Source organism: Haliotis asinina, chromosome 3, assembly GCF_037392515.1.
Source record: "Haliotis asinina isolate JCU_RB_2024 chromosome 3, JCU_Hal_asi_v2, whole genome shotgun sequence".
NCBI lineage: Eukaryota > Metazoa > Mollusca > Gastropoda > Lepetellida > Haliotidae > Haliotis > Haliotis asinina.
The window spans coordinates 45,804,049-45,819,132 of NC_090282.1; the positions used below are offsets into that span (position 1 = coordinate 45,804,049).

General features: G+C 40.5%; 1 protein-coding gene across 5 annotated transcripts in view; it reads left to right on the forward strand.

Annotated features, from left to right (window-relative positions):
- The first annotated feature begins 2,422 nt into the window (after positions 1–2,422).
- Positions 2,423–15,084, forward strand: part of LOC137278116 (uncharacterized) — a 39,066-nt gene continuing 26,404 nt past the window's right edge. Inside the window, exons 1-2 of one of the 5 annotated variants that reach the window (XM_067810243.1) lie at positions 2,715–2,746; positions 11,918–11,971. In XM_067810243.1, the coding sequence (XP_067666344.1) occupies positions 2,730–2,746; positions 11,918–11,971 (71 nt within the window). In that variant the 5' untranslated portion in view covers positions 2,715–2,729. Of the gene's footprint in view, positions 2,747–4,908; positions 5,026–9,926; positions 10,033–10,319; positions 10,364–11,917; positions 11,972–15,084 lie in introns of those variants that run through there. The other 4 variants (XM_067810240.1, XM_067810242.1, XM_067810248.1 and 1 more) reach the window with 4 other exon arrangements.

Below are 15,084 nucleotides of genomic sequence, written 5' to 3' on the forward strand. Positions count from 1 at the left end.
CCACACTTGCCAGCACTCCTGCCATGCTGCGGTAAAGCCCAGTGGTCATGCAACTTTTAAACACCAGTTCAGTCATCCATAAATGTTACAACCCAAGATAGGTTGGTCGTGGGCTGCCACTGTACAATGCAGACAGCCAACATATCATTAGAAGCAACAGTAAAGAACACGGAAATTGATATTCCTTCCGCAACTATTGGCAACTCGGGTCGTGCATGTGGTTACGCTGGTAGTGATGAGCAAGTTTATCCATGCCCCCTTTCTCATCACGTACAGCTGTCTCCATATTAGACCACAAACCAAGCCACAGATACCACATGGTCAAACATGGGAAAACCATCAGTTAAAAGATGGGGTTTAGACTGCGTGTCTGCAGGGATCTGCAATGTGCGGAGAGAACACACCTCGGTTGGTCACCTTCAAGCAACATCTCAGTGTTGAAAGCATGTTCACTCCCCAAGGAGCTGCACCAGTGGATGGATGGGCTGACCTCTGGGGCAGCGAGACGTCCGTTGTCAGGTCTGTTGTCAGTTTCGTGCAGTGCGGATTCAGAATTAAGTACAGCTCAACGCAACTTGAATACAATGCTCCACTATTCATGGTAATAGGTATTGTTATTATAAGATATTACGTATAAAACATTCAGATCGGAAATTATACCCAGTATGACAAGAAACACATGGCTCAGCCCAACGCATGGATATGACAAGAAACACATGGTTCAGCCCAACGCATGGATATGACAAGAAACACGAGGTTCAGCCCAACGCATGGATACGACAAGAAACACGAGGTTCAGCCCATGGGTATTCTGGGTTATCTGTCGTACACCAATCGCATTCAGTGGTATCAAATTCAAAATTCAAACCGTCCATACCACGAAGGTGTGTTTTATAAACGAGGTGGACTTGGGCTATGTTATGAGCTGTAACATGGTTGTGAGGACTGACCACAGTACACTCACTAACTCTGCACTCACTAATCATTACCACAACTGGCGCGATCATTTACCCAACCCTTCACACGCACAAAACAAGACCCTCTACAAAACGACTCTCCTGATGTTGACTGTTAAACATGTTTGCATAAACGTTACGTTTATACCCCTTACTTGAAGCTCCAATAAGACTTTAGTAACCCGTAGTGATGGACCATGTGACGCCAGTGGATCTTCCCCTGCACTAGTAACCTCCCTTCGTATACAAATCCGTGCTGTATGCTTATCTGCATTATTCACGCGGACCTTATCAGCTTATCAAACATCTGGGTGAGGCCGTATATTTCAGATAACAGTTTTCGATCAATAATAAACACTCGTCCTTGTATGTAACTTGTAACAGATGAACAGGTGTCACAACCAACGTATGCTGACAGCAACATATAGACAATAATTACATTAACGTTGTGACAAAGGAACGTGCATTGCGGTCTAGCCTTAGCTTAGTTCCATTATAATACCGGGGCAGCAATTCTTGCCAATGGTCTCATCAATGACAGCCGTGGAGGTTATCAACCGTGATTTGGACATATTTCATATGACTTCTTCATGGCAGCTACTGAAGTCACCACTTTAGAAATAATTCTTCTGTTTAAAGAATTAATCAAATTTTCAAAATTTTCTCAGTAACGTAATTTCCTTATTGTCATGAATACCATTTTTCCGAGTCTGATAATTGGGGTGTGGGAAGAGATCAGGCATCATGCAGTTAGACGTTGGAACAATGGGGAAACTGTGGACAGAAAACAAATTATGTGTTTACCTGCCTCGATCCTACATGTGTGTATTATGCTTGGAAACGTAAATGTTTCGTTCGTCTTCAGTAAATGACAATTTAAGCCCTGTTCAATGTGTGTGTATGTGTGTGGCTGAGGTATTGGGGAGTAGATCTAGAGGTCGGATTTAATCACTGGTAAAACACAGAGACAGGTCACGGTGGATGTGTTACGTCAGGTCACATGTACTCGTATTCGTCAATACAACAGTACTAAAGGCACATACTTCTTTCTTATGTTTTGTGTGGAAGTGCAGCTGTGTAAGATGTTCCCCTGGAGCCACGTTATATTAATGTATACTAGTATTAATAAATAATAAATCATAATCACCCACGCTGTATTTTGACACATCGGAAGTTTGGCTTCTAGGGATGTATCAATATATCCCCTGACATATCAATAATCTATCGACCATTCGTTTTATCAAGTAATTATGCGCCAAGTCAGATGATGGATTACTATGCATAGTGTGACTCATTTCTGACATCAAATTCATGTTTTATTGAAGAAAGACCTACGTACTTTCTGACTTGACAATATCGAAAGTAATCATTACTGTCGTACTTGCAGTAAACAATGTCAGTGATAAATTCGATATGTCTTTAGCCTTCGCGGCATTGACAGTCAGGCCGCAGTAAGAAAACACGCTACACCGGGGGAGCGAGGCATTGTTTACGAAGGGAGCTAACTCGTCCTAACAATGCGATACAGTGTTTGACAGGCAGGCAGATGGCTGGCAGTCAGTGAGTTTTGTTGTCTGCCGCGTTTAAGTCGGGAGGCAGACGGGTCAAGGGGCACAGCTCAGTTCCGGATTAATTTTGAAGGGAATCCACAATCAGGATACAATATGAACTTGGAAATTGTATATATGAACTGGGAGTGCTGACATCGACTTTCCTAATGCACCCCCGCCTGGCTTATAGTCCTATGACTTGAACCTCGGAGTTAAACAAACGATGGCAGACAAACAGAGGTACGTTGTTTCTTTCCAGTATACATACTGTATATTTCTTCCTAACAGAGATATGTTATTACGAAAGGGTATGTTATACACTGGTCTGATACTGCTAAATGCTATCCTTTGTGCCAGGCCCTGTCGTCTGACCCGTGCTATCGACTGGAGCAGCATGTGACACCTGCGATTTGCGTCATGTTGCATTCGATAGCGAGAAATGAAAACGTCTGATTGCATTTTATGTTTCCCCCATTACCTGTCAATTGTCATTTTACGGCATATTTAATGGGCTGTGACATTAATTTCATTCGACATTTCAAGGTTTGGTAACTTAAAACCTTTCTAGAACTCATAACAAATAACTGTACATTCGTCATGAGTGTATAAGTGTATAAATGAAAAAAGAATTAAGTATATATAAAACTCAATCTCTTTCCGACAATTCGAATACAGAGGTACACAGCAAACGTTTATAGAAGCAACATTTCAATAATATTTCTTTGGCTCTGCATTGCTTCCCCTAACATGGCCAGTAAGTCATCTTCCAAAAACACTAAAGATCTGGGTCAAGTAAACCTTTTCGTGGGAGAAGGTCCTTTCTAGAGCCTAAATGTTGACAATGACTTCCAATAAAAGTATTAGGGGGTCCATGAAACGCCACACCCTAATGCGTTTTGAAAAGATAAAGGGACTGTGTGAGGCAGACACGCAACGGATAACTATTGAGAGGCTGAATATCATATGGGGATTTGTCATTACAGAAGAATGTACAGGTGACACTCACAGGGACAAGTCTTTTATACTACACCATGGTCGGTCTTCGGCTGAACGTCCGATTTTCTATGTTTTTTTCTTTTTTGCGTAAAATATCTATTATACAATTGTGGCGGTCCGCTATGTTTTGAATTTATGTGATATGGCTTCCTTTTCCGACTTCATGGTTTATTGTGTGAATGTTTTTATTGTATTTCCCAACTGAGGGAAGTATATTTGCTCAAGAGTAATCTTTCCTTGCCTTCCATTTAAATATATACTGTGACTGATCCCAGTCTGCTATACTTTACAATCTCTGGTCGTTGGTTTAAACACCATTTTCTTTGTCATAAGCCACAGTGTTTATATCTCGAACAAATCAAATATTACTCAAATCTACAAGCAAATGTCTTAAGCCAAATGTCCTCAGTGTTCGTTATCCGGCCACTTTGTTTAAAGGCAACAAAGAATTGACTGACATGCGGTTCAACCGCCAAACACGAATGCCACTGCCCATCTGTATGACTGCCCCTGGTAGTCATCCTGAGTTGGGACAACGCTGCTTGGAGAACTATGAACTGGTTGTCCTTAAAGTTCAACTCTCGGCAACAAAATATTTGAATGGTTCGATCAAACACACTGAAGTGTCAGTTATGGAAAGGGGTGCAGCAGGGAAGCCGTTTTGGTCGTCATTATTTATATCATTTGCAGTCATTTGTGACAATGACAAGGTGCGTTGAATTTTGTCATCCTAAGTGTCATGGTATGAGAGGATCGCTTCCGTGCTTAGATGACGTTTGTGCATAGAAATACTAAAGCGAAAGCCATATATGCCTACAGATGAAATGACAGAAGTAATAACAGAATTTTACTCATTGTAAAACACTTTGGTGTACCAATGTTTTTTCCTTGAACGTTATTGTATTTATATCGCCTGAGTGTCTCGCTCGTGTAAGAGATAGTTTGTGTTGCGGGTGTTGAGAAGAATGATGACTCACAGCTAAACCATTATTCCTGTGTCCGTATCGTTTCTCCAGTCCCGATTCATCATGAAATTAGATGTGTAACACCAGACAATTCAAGGCAATTATCCCAACATGACCGCTACAATTAAAAAGAATCCTCATGCGATTAAAAGCTTTGTTATCCCGCGTGAAATTCTAACTTCTTTGTCACGGAGGCCTTATTTATTCCGAATCAGTCCGACCGGGATCACGAGTCTGTCAGCTATGAGGAATTTCAAATTAATTTATACATCTATTATGAATAATATTACATGGTAGAAATAACAACCACGGGTATAAAACCCTCCGTCAAAAGTGCCCTTTATCATTATCATTGTATATCATTTGTTTGATATCGAAAAGATATGGAGCTCGCTTACATCTCAGCTTGGTCGGGCTGTAGCTTTTAATAATGTATTGTCTGTCCCACTGAAGTCGATTCACTGGCTGGCGTAATAGTAATAAGGAACACATAGGGAAAACCGGTGGAGACCGAAACGGTGTTTGGGGATGTAAAACTTTCAACTGCTGTTGCTCAATGTAAGTTCATCTCACCGTTATAGTTGAAGAGTAGCACGAGAAATGACGAAAGTGTGTGTGTGTGTGTGTGTGCGCGCGACATCTCTCCTACATCTTTGTTAAATATATGAAAACATATGCAAAAGATGAAGGGTAGGTATACTCTAAACTAACTAATCAGAGATTAGTTTCAGATATGTGATTGAACAGACTCACGTGTACAGATTTCATGCATAACTGTGCTGCATAGATATCTATATGTAGGCAGTTGTAGAATTGTATCGGATGGCATTCGTTCGTTTTGTAACAAACATTAGGAAGTGTTCTTGTCTTGACTATTTCATTTGGTATACATAACAGATTTGTATCTCACGTGTCTCCAAGGTATGTTGTTGAAAATGAAAGACATCTATCTTGACATTGTCAAACAATTTGACCGAAACGTAAACATGGCACACGCTGCTCAGAGTAGCTGATTCCGATCGATACCATCCCAACATTCAATATATAACCGATGTTTCAAAGACAAGGACAAAGAAATTGATCCGAGGTGGTTGGAAGTAAACAGTTATTATATGTCAGGTTGAGGTCAGCTTTCTTATAATCCACTCATCCAGCTGTCCGGCTGCATCTACCAGCTGACCTGGAATTACGTGTACGTGTTGTACACGTGTTGTGTACGATCCCCCAACAATCCTTTGACTGTTACATGTGCGTCCTACCTGTCAGATCCATTGACAGTTACATGTGCGTCCTATCTGTCAGATCCTTTGACAGTTACATGTACGTCCTACCTGTCAGATCCACTGACTGTTACATGAAAGTCCTAACTGTCAGATCCATTGACTGGTACGTGTGCGTCTTACCTGTCAGATTCATTGAGTGCTACATGTGCGTCTTACCTGTCAAAGGACAGTTGAGTAGCCTCGTGATTAAAGCATTGCTAGTCTCGATAAAGACAAATGCCCGTGAGGAATTCCTCACATAGGTACAATGTGAGAAGCTCAATTTTGGGTGTCCCCCGTCGTGATATTGTTGTGTGAAACACAACTCACTCACTCACTCACTCACTTACCGGTCAGATCTACTTCTGTTTTATGTGCGTCCTACTTGATCATACATTGTTATTAATGTGAATTTATCATGCGTAGACAGTACAGAATACTAATTTATGACATTTAACCACACTGTGGGATGGTATGCCACGCCCCGGCAGATGTTGCCTATAACGGCTGGTCTAAAACACAATGTATTTAGTAACAATGTTCTGTGTGAATGACCGACATTGCCAAATATGGCCGACGCGACTGCAAAAGTTTTGCTTGTTAATTGAAATTCTTTCAGCAGCTTTCGTGGTGGATCATCGTAAAAGGCGAAGTGTATATTAGACCAAGACTTGGTCTGATTTTGTATGTGTAGTGCGACGAACAAAGACAGAGCGACACAGGCACAGTCACTAACACGCGATATTCGTACATGAAAGTAACAATGGGACGTCCATGTACTTGTCCTGATGGAGTGCACAATGGGGCGATTTTATTGCACTCGAGTTGTTCCGAACAGTTGAAATAGGTCACACACTGTTTAAAGTTTATTGTAACTATTGTAATGAATATCTTTATCTTATGTTAATCCTGCTATGCAACACACAGATAATGTTACCATATTCGTTGAAGTGTTGTTTCTTTTATAAAGGTGTGTAGATGGCAATGCTAACGTCTGATTACTTAGTATTATCTTACTGAGAGCAAACCTTCTGTCTGCATGACTTTCATCACATCTATAAGGAATGCACGTGGATCTTTAATACGTACTGTGTAATCAGTTGTACTTCGTCTGTCACCGGATAGTGACTCTCAACCGATCCCGGCCGGAAAACACACCCACTGACGTACAGACACACTCTATGTCAGAATATTTACATCCACTGAATACCGTCCCCATGTTAAATACGTATGTCAGGAAAGCTGCAAACCGCTGAATACCACCCCCTTGGTATATATACGTATATAGCAATATCTGCAACCATTTTATACCATCACCTGGGTACATATACGCATATCAAGAATAGCCGCAACCAATGTGTACCATCCCTGGGTATATACATACACCAGAATAGTTGCAACCAATGTGTACCATCCCTGGGTATATACATACACCAGAATAGTTGCAACCAATGTGTACCATCCCTGGGTATATACATACACCAGAATAGTTGCAACCAATGTGTACCATCCCTGGGTATATACATACACCAGAATAGTTGCAACTAATGTGTACCATCCCTGGGTATATACATACACCAGAATAGTTGCAACCAATGTGTACCATCCCTGGGTATATACATACACCAGAATAGTTGCAACCAATGTGTACCATCCCTGGGTATATACATACACCAGAATAGTTGCAACCAATGTATACCATCCCTGGGTATATACATACACCAGAATAGTTATAACCAATGTATACCATCCCTGGGTATATACATACACCAGAATAGCTGCAACATATGTATACCATCCCCTGATTATATACACACACATCAGAATAATTATAACCAATGTATACCATCCCCTGGTTATATACACACACATCATAATAGCTATAACCAGTGTATACCATCTCCTGGGTATATACGTATATCAGAATAGCTGCAACCACCGTATTCCATCCCCTTGGTATAGACACTTACCATTACAGACACATCCAAACCAAAATCATTACGGTCAGGTAGGTAGCTGTTCATAGGGCCCTTGAATCACGGCATTGTTACCTCTGTCTGTATCAATGTAAGCATTAGAAGCCCCAGGCACACTGACGTAGGGCATTGGTAACTCAGGTGACCAGCGATCTCCAGTAGCTGACAATAGATGTGGATAAGAAAAGTGAAACTTGATGATTTCTCCAGAGCTTTTGTTGTGTTTGAAAGAAGGCATTACTACAGTTGTAGCCGAAAATGATAGGGTTAGTGACCTGTAGATATTTATGCCTACTTAGTTCTGCTACGGTTTATGACCTAACGTGTTTCCAATGGGCATTCAGTTGTGTGTCATGAGGATAACTATATTTAGAAGCGTTGATTGATTTTTTTCGAGAGATACGTAGTTCAGATTGTTGGATTTTGGAGATGTTCGGCATTCCTGTTTCTAACGTCCCTTCATGCAACCGTACAACGTGACAGTGTACCTGGAGACAGTCACCGTACAATACCCTAGACTATACCATAAAAGGCATATTGACCAGCTGGCGACATATTCTGTCACAATGCCTTATTGTAGCTTGCATTCTTGCTGTGAAAAGGGACACACTGTTTCTTGTTACTGTCCCAGACGACTGGATTCCAAGCATAGTTGGACCAGAGGGCGACTGGTGGTATCCTGCAACCGCCGATGAAAGATGATATCAATAATTGACGTGATTATCTGGCTGATACGTTGTCAATGTGATCATGTGTGCAGATTAGGTATGGCCTGTGGTCATCTGAAATGACTGTTGAAGCACTATCTGTGTCAAGGTCTACGATGCGTGTTGGTGTGACATGTTTACATCCCAGGGCATGGAACATGCGTAACCATAAGTTTGATAGTCCGTCACGCATCTTTCATTATGAAGCCAGCATTTCCTTTCTACATTTTGATGCTTTCTAGGTGATTAAACCTCCGTGCCCAAATGTTGCATTTTAAGGAAATACAATGAAGTTGAAAGCACCATCTCTACTGATACACAAACATCCACCTGTTCAACAAAGGGTGTTCAGCCGGAAATCAATGTACCATCAAAAACAACACATAGCTGGAGTACGACTGTAACATGTATCGCGATTGTTTCAGCTGTAAGATGAATCCCTGGCCAGTTCATGGTCCATATGCTCCATTCACACCTGTCGTACACAGTCGATACACAACAGTCATTATTTTTTCATTTCGTGCTACATTTGTTGACACGTTTTATCTCCTATTAAATGGCCACATGACCTGTAAATCTTCCCGTTTGTTATCTGTAAAAACGCTCCCAGGATCAATGACCAAGCGAAGCAGAGAATGATTTCGTAACTTCTGCTGTTATTACGAGATATTTCGCCACCCATCAGTCAGATGTGTTCATTAGTTCAATCGTAGCCTGAGGCAGCGGTATTACGGGGGCGTTGTTGGTAAACTGTTAACCTGGCCATGCGTGACGCGATGCATTGTTGTCTTCATCTACCAGTGGGGTCACGTGAGGTGAATACCACCCAACCCAGTCATTATGGTGTCACAGAAGTTATCGAGTGGTGCTCCACAGAAAGTATACCTTTTAGTTGGTGGTTGACGCTTTTGTCTACAAATTTCATCAATGGTTTATGGAAACATCTATATTGCCAATTATTCTGGAGATAAACAGACAGTCATTACACTTCTGCTAACAACACATCCCATACTTTCAACGCTAGCGTCACATGGCAAGCCATGATAAGATGGTTATAATGTCACATGCATGTGGGCTGTGCGTATTCGAGTGCATTTGAGATGGAAACATAGAATAGTAAGTGGTTGTACTTAAAGGGAAAGATAGATCACGTTAAATCTTTCCGACAAGGCCAACATACCATCTGTCCCAGCTATTCTTGCAGTTTATATTTGTTACGTACATCCCAAGGAATACCAGCTATGTAGAAACACTGGAGGTGCCCATTGTTTGCGAAGTCGTAATCTCCAGTAAACATCCTCAGTTAAATGGTATACACGGAAGTATTAACACCATGGGATGACCGTCGGACCAGAACAGGAAAAGGATAAGAAACAAAATCTCAGGAAGGAGCCGACGTCTAGATCTGCTGTATTGTGAAACCCCCAGTTAGTTGCCGACAGCAGTCTCTGCTGTATGCATGCATGCTGACACCAGTGGCCGTCACACTATCACTTGTTCCAATTTGCTTCTCGACTATGGTCTGTTTATCGTGTAAACATTTATGCGGGGAATTTACTTCCTCTGTCTTCAACAGTTTATCATACCTTGCTGGTCTTTATGGATGGTCAAATTCATAAGGTATGTAGGTCAACAAAATGAAGGTTTAACCGCTCTCATTGTGGGGCTGGCGGGTGCAGGTGTTTTGTCATTTTACCTCTCCGGTGAATCATCGCAGTTTACGACCTGAAATTACTTGATGATTATATGTATGGTGTTTGAGAATGTAGATTGTGACATGTAATTGTGAGAAAGTCATATCTCTATATTAGCTCGTAGTTCACATGGATTTAGAAGCTACAGTGGTTTTCCACAGTGTCTCTTCACAGGTATCTGTCTGAGATGCAGTCAATGTCAAGATGAGAATTAACCCATACATTTTAATGGGGTGTCCTAGGAAACGGAGGTTGAGGTAAGGACTGTCCCCAGGACGGTCAAGCAGCTAAGTGTCCTTTCGGTCTTCCATCTGTTCCATCATAGGTTCTTTTAAGCATCTAACATATGATCCAATCGAATCGTGTGAAACTGTCTGTAGAACTACATTGTGTGTAGACATTTTCTGCTGAGTTGAAGCTTGAGTCCAGTCTAAATATGTTTTGCAACATGTATAAATCCAAACTGCCATCTCACTGTTCTCACAGCTAGGAAAATAGAGCTTCGCACGAATTACAAATGTTTTAGACACATAATTACTCCGACGAATGCGTGTTATATTGATTTATTTAGACTTGGGAAATTGAGAAGTTGCAGGTAGAGCCACTATTGAAAATGAAACAATGGGCTCCATTGTGAAATGTTACCTTTCGAGGTTCTACTATATGCCGTACGTGTATAATTTCAAGTACATGTAATGGACTTTACTCGATACTCCAAGGAGAAGCGATTAATGTAATACTCACATTAATTAACTTACACATCCATCGGAACCTGCCACTGAATTTGTAAAGTTTAACATGTCTTTTGTTACACTAAGGAATCATATGCCTTGACTGAACAACTAAAATCAATTGTTCCGTTTCCCGAGATCACATCTCATATGTTAAAGGTAATCATGTTTACCAGACAAAGGGTATGTCAAAACAATATTTTGGTTGTTGAACATTCTATCCATTAGTATGACAAACGACAGCTGCTTTTGGCAGTAAGAAGATACGCCAATCTCGAGAGTATTTGTCATCCCTGTTCATGGATTCGAAATGTTGCCAGGCTACCGTCAATACAATTCTGCCATTCCAGTGTACTTGTAACCAAGGTGATACACGTAGTCTATTAATAAATCGTCTTGGACAGATCGTCATGAAAGCCTGAGCAATTTTAAAATGTAAGGAATTGTTAAAGCAGATCAGATCTTACACAATGATGTAAGCAAGCTTGATTGTAGATGGTTAAATGCTCATTATTAAAGTCTCTCAAGGGTAGTTTATCCAGCAAGTTGACTTTTCCTTGTCGGTACATTAGTGTGCAATGGTTAGTGTGTAATGGTCACAAATGCATGTGTTCACCATGCGTTGTGTTAAACTACTCAAGTGCATGGTATCCGCAAAATAGGCGCCGATAATGTACTCAATACTGACAGAACAATAAACACGATCACATTTCGTAATAGCGTTTAAATAGAAATATCTTCTAATACGGCGTTGCTATTTCAGGTGAGAATGGCAAAACTGCGTTATTCAAATTCGTACAGTAGAGGAGAACTTGCCACTAAACAAATTATCAGATATTGTGGTCCACCAGATAACAACAGATTGGAAAGTCCTATCCGACACAGAGTCTTACTTGCCAAAAATACCCATTCTACCATTCAAATGCTAGAATTTCCTGGACTATTAAATAGTGCTTCCTCTTTATTATTTACATAAACAACTGTTTTGGTTTCTCAAGCGTTTCACAGTGGCTCTACTAATATTGTCCATAGAGTAGTCAAACTATCTTCAGATGAAGTCACATGTGATTTCCGTTTCAGTATTCGTGGTGTTCCCCTAGGGTACGTACAGGATATCGTGCTGGAAATGTATAAGTAAGTACGTACTGGATATTGTGCTTCGAATGTATAAGTAATTATTACCCACGTGGTACTTCGTAAAGGTGTTTCATAACAAAGTGTTGTGACACATATGAGTCATAACACCTTCGAGTGATTTGATTGGCTTATACGTGAACTTTGACATTACTGGTACTACTTTCATCACTCATTCCATTCATGATTTTCTCCCGCACAAACATATTGTCACTGCCATGCCTCCGTGGTTTCTTATGTAGGGGTGAAAAGCACTTCCCAGAATCTGAACACAATAGGCTTGAAATCGTCTTCGTTCGAGGCTGTAGGCTATGCTTTCAGACCCAATTTTCGGTGGAGTCTTCAACATAACCATCGAATGTCGACAAGTGGGAATTCTAAGCTGAGATGAGAAGGCGTCACTGGCATCCTGCGCAATTATTTACAGTAACTCGTCCTCCGATGAAGAACATTAAGCTCAACTATTTGAGACATACAGTTCCCTATTATTTACATTCATCTTTGCTGTTGAGTTTGCCCATCCTAATTAAATGCTCCCTATAATCTTCTTTTTTGTGAACACTTCTCAACATGACGACTAGCCCGACAGTGATGGCCGACTAACGTTCAGGCAAAATATAGGTCACGTAGTCAAGTTCACAAGTGTTTTGATGAATTACATTACTGCTTTTGAAAACAAATCCTGAACTGAAAAGATTTAAATTTTGATTATGGTTTGATTCTGTCCTAATTTGTTTATTTTCTTGTGATTAGGCGCCGTATAGGAAATACATTGCCTCTACGCAGCGTACGTTTTCCTTGAGTGAAGCGGTTGACATTCCAATCACCATATGATGAATTACATGGTTCTATATAGGAACGCAAAATATTTCTTTATTTTAACGATAATTTCATTTTTTAGAACGTGCATATTAAATAGGATACAAAACTCGTTCCCCTTTCATATCAGGTTTATGTACCTCGTTTAATATCCTATAAGTACACACTAGCACTTAGGTCACCGCTGTGGCCGGAAATGGAATATTTGTTCTTACAGGTATTCACTGAAGCTTGTGAATGGATCCAGTGCATAAATAACGTTGAGCCTTTATAACTCGTAAGAAGAACTGAATAAAAAGGTTCCCTGCGCCCCCGACATATTAAGCAGATAGATGTTTACTAATGTCCATTGGAGCCAGAAATAGCCCTTTCACCTTGTAGTACAACTACCATTATTGTTATTTCCAACAGGGTTAAGGAAAATGAAATTTAAAGTTATCTGACATTGTTAGATTCGTTATGCTAAAACTGCATATTTTGTCGCCGCTAATCGTCAGAGCAATAGGATGGTACAGTTATAGCTGTCTGATGAAGACAGGTGATTGTCAGCCGTGAGATGACTCCTTCAGAATGCACCAGGCAGACTACCTCCGCTAATACCATGTAATACCAATAGATCCTTCTGGGAATGTGGGCCATGCTTTTGTCAAGTAGAACCAGGTTGTCTCCAAAGGAATCAGTGGACATTCCTGGTGGTATTAAGGTGGCCATCACACAGCAGTCGTGCATCACATGTCTCATCTGCACTTGCAAACCTCCCACATGAGAACCTTCATCACTTCACAATGTTCGACACTGAGACTACTCGATGTATGAAAAGAACGAAAATTCAGCTGTTCGTCATTAAATAACTCTATAAGACACAGTCTTTTAATGCGGTTCCGTGTCCATAATGACTTCTGTTTTGAGAATTTATGTACGGAGATCGTGGTATCGAATGTTTGACAATTCCTGAAATATTTCGACCCCAAACAAAGTATCTTCAGACGTGATTGCTAGATCGATAGGCACGTTAAATACAGACCCTGATGTGACAATTCCAATTAGTACTAACAAACTTTTCTCATGTGTGCGCACACACAGTGTGTTATAAGGAAAAACACATAATAGCTGCACGGTTTTGAAATCAACGTGCCAATACTCTTCAAGGATTGTTTGTTGACTGCCTGTTTTTGGGGAGTATTTCTTTGTTTTTTCTTCCAAAAATTACAAACCCATTGTTGTTACTTTGAATGCCAGTAACCACAGGGAGATATAGTATCATTACTTCAATAACAAGACTGATCTGTAGACTTAATTTTTCTTTTTATTATTTCTTTTTGTGCAACAAAGACAACAGCAGTGTTTGTATGTGTGTTTAAATGTAAACATAATGCAAAAAGAAAGAAAACTACACATACGTGTAACTTCAAAGCTGTTTCAAAATGTCATTAAGGAGTTAACTCAGGACTTAAACCCTGAACCAACTTGTCGATTGTGTTGACTGTATGAATAAACAACACGGGTCTGTGGACTGGCTACACAACCTTGACATACACCATGCCCCTGCAACACCTGCCTAACAGTTCTCCCGGATTGTGCAAGCCCAGGCTGTCGATAAGGGGCCCAGGTACCTGCTGTTTACTTTGGGAACTTTTACATTAGAAATCATGAACAGAATGTGGTCATTTATGCCAAGGCTTGGTGTAACGTCTGTTGCCAATAGGAGATCGTTTGTGCTAAGGTCTGCGAATGCGTCTTCCATAAAAAGCACCAACGTTTTACACTTTCAATATTTAGAGTCACAACACAAGGCATGTTTTGCTTTGCTGAGCGAAGAGTAACATTTGAGGATAAATATTTGGTAGATATTATTTGAAACAATAGCCGTTATGGCCTGGAGATACGCACTGCTGCACGTGTGCGAGTATGTCTACGTTGCTTTAAAGTGATCAAATCACGTGAAGAAATACTTTCGTGGAGGGAACAATTCTATACCTGAAACAGAATGTTATGTTTTGAAGGTAATCGCATTCCTTATTAATTACTGAGTCATGACATTTCTATACCAGTTAACAAGAGTATATGGTTTTTACCTCTTTGACAACGTATCTACTATATGGAAAGCCCTATGGAAGAATCCCTCCTTGAGAGTGTGGGACATACACATATGTGAAAAGACGATGACCATTGTTTTGAACTGTTTTTACGTACTGAACATCTCAGTTTTCTGTTTAAAATCAACATGTTTATTCTATGGAAGATTTCCCCCATTAGTCTTTACAACACGTTAAGGCATAAAGCCGAATATCTTA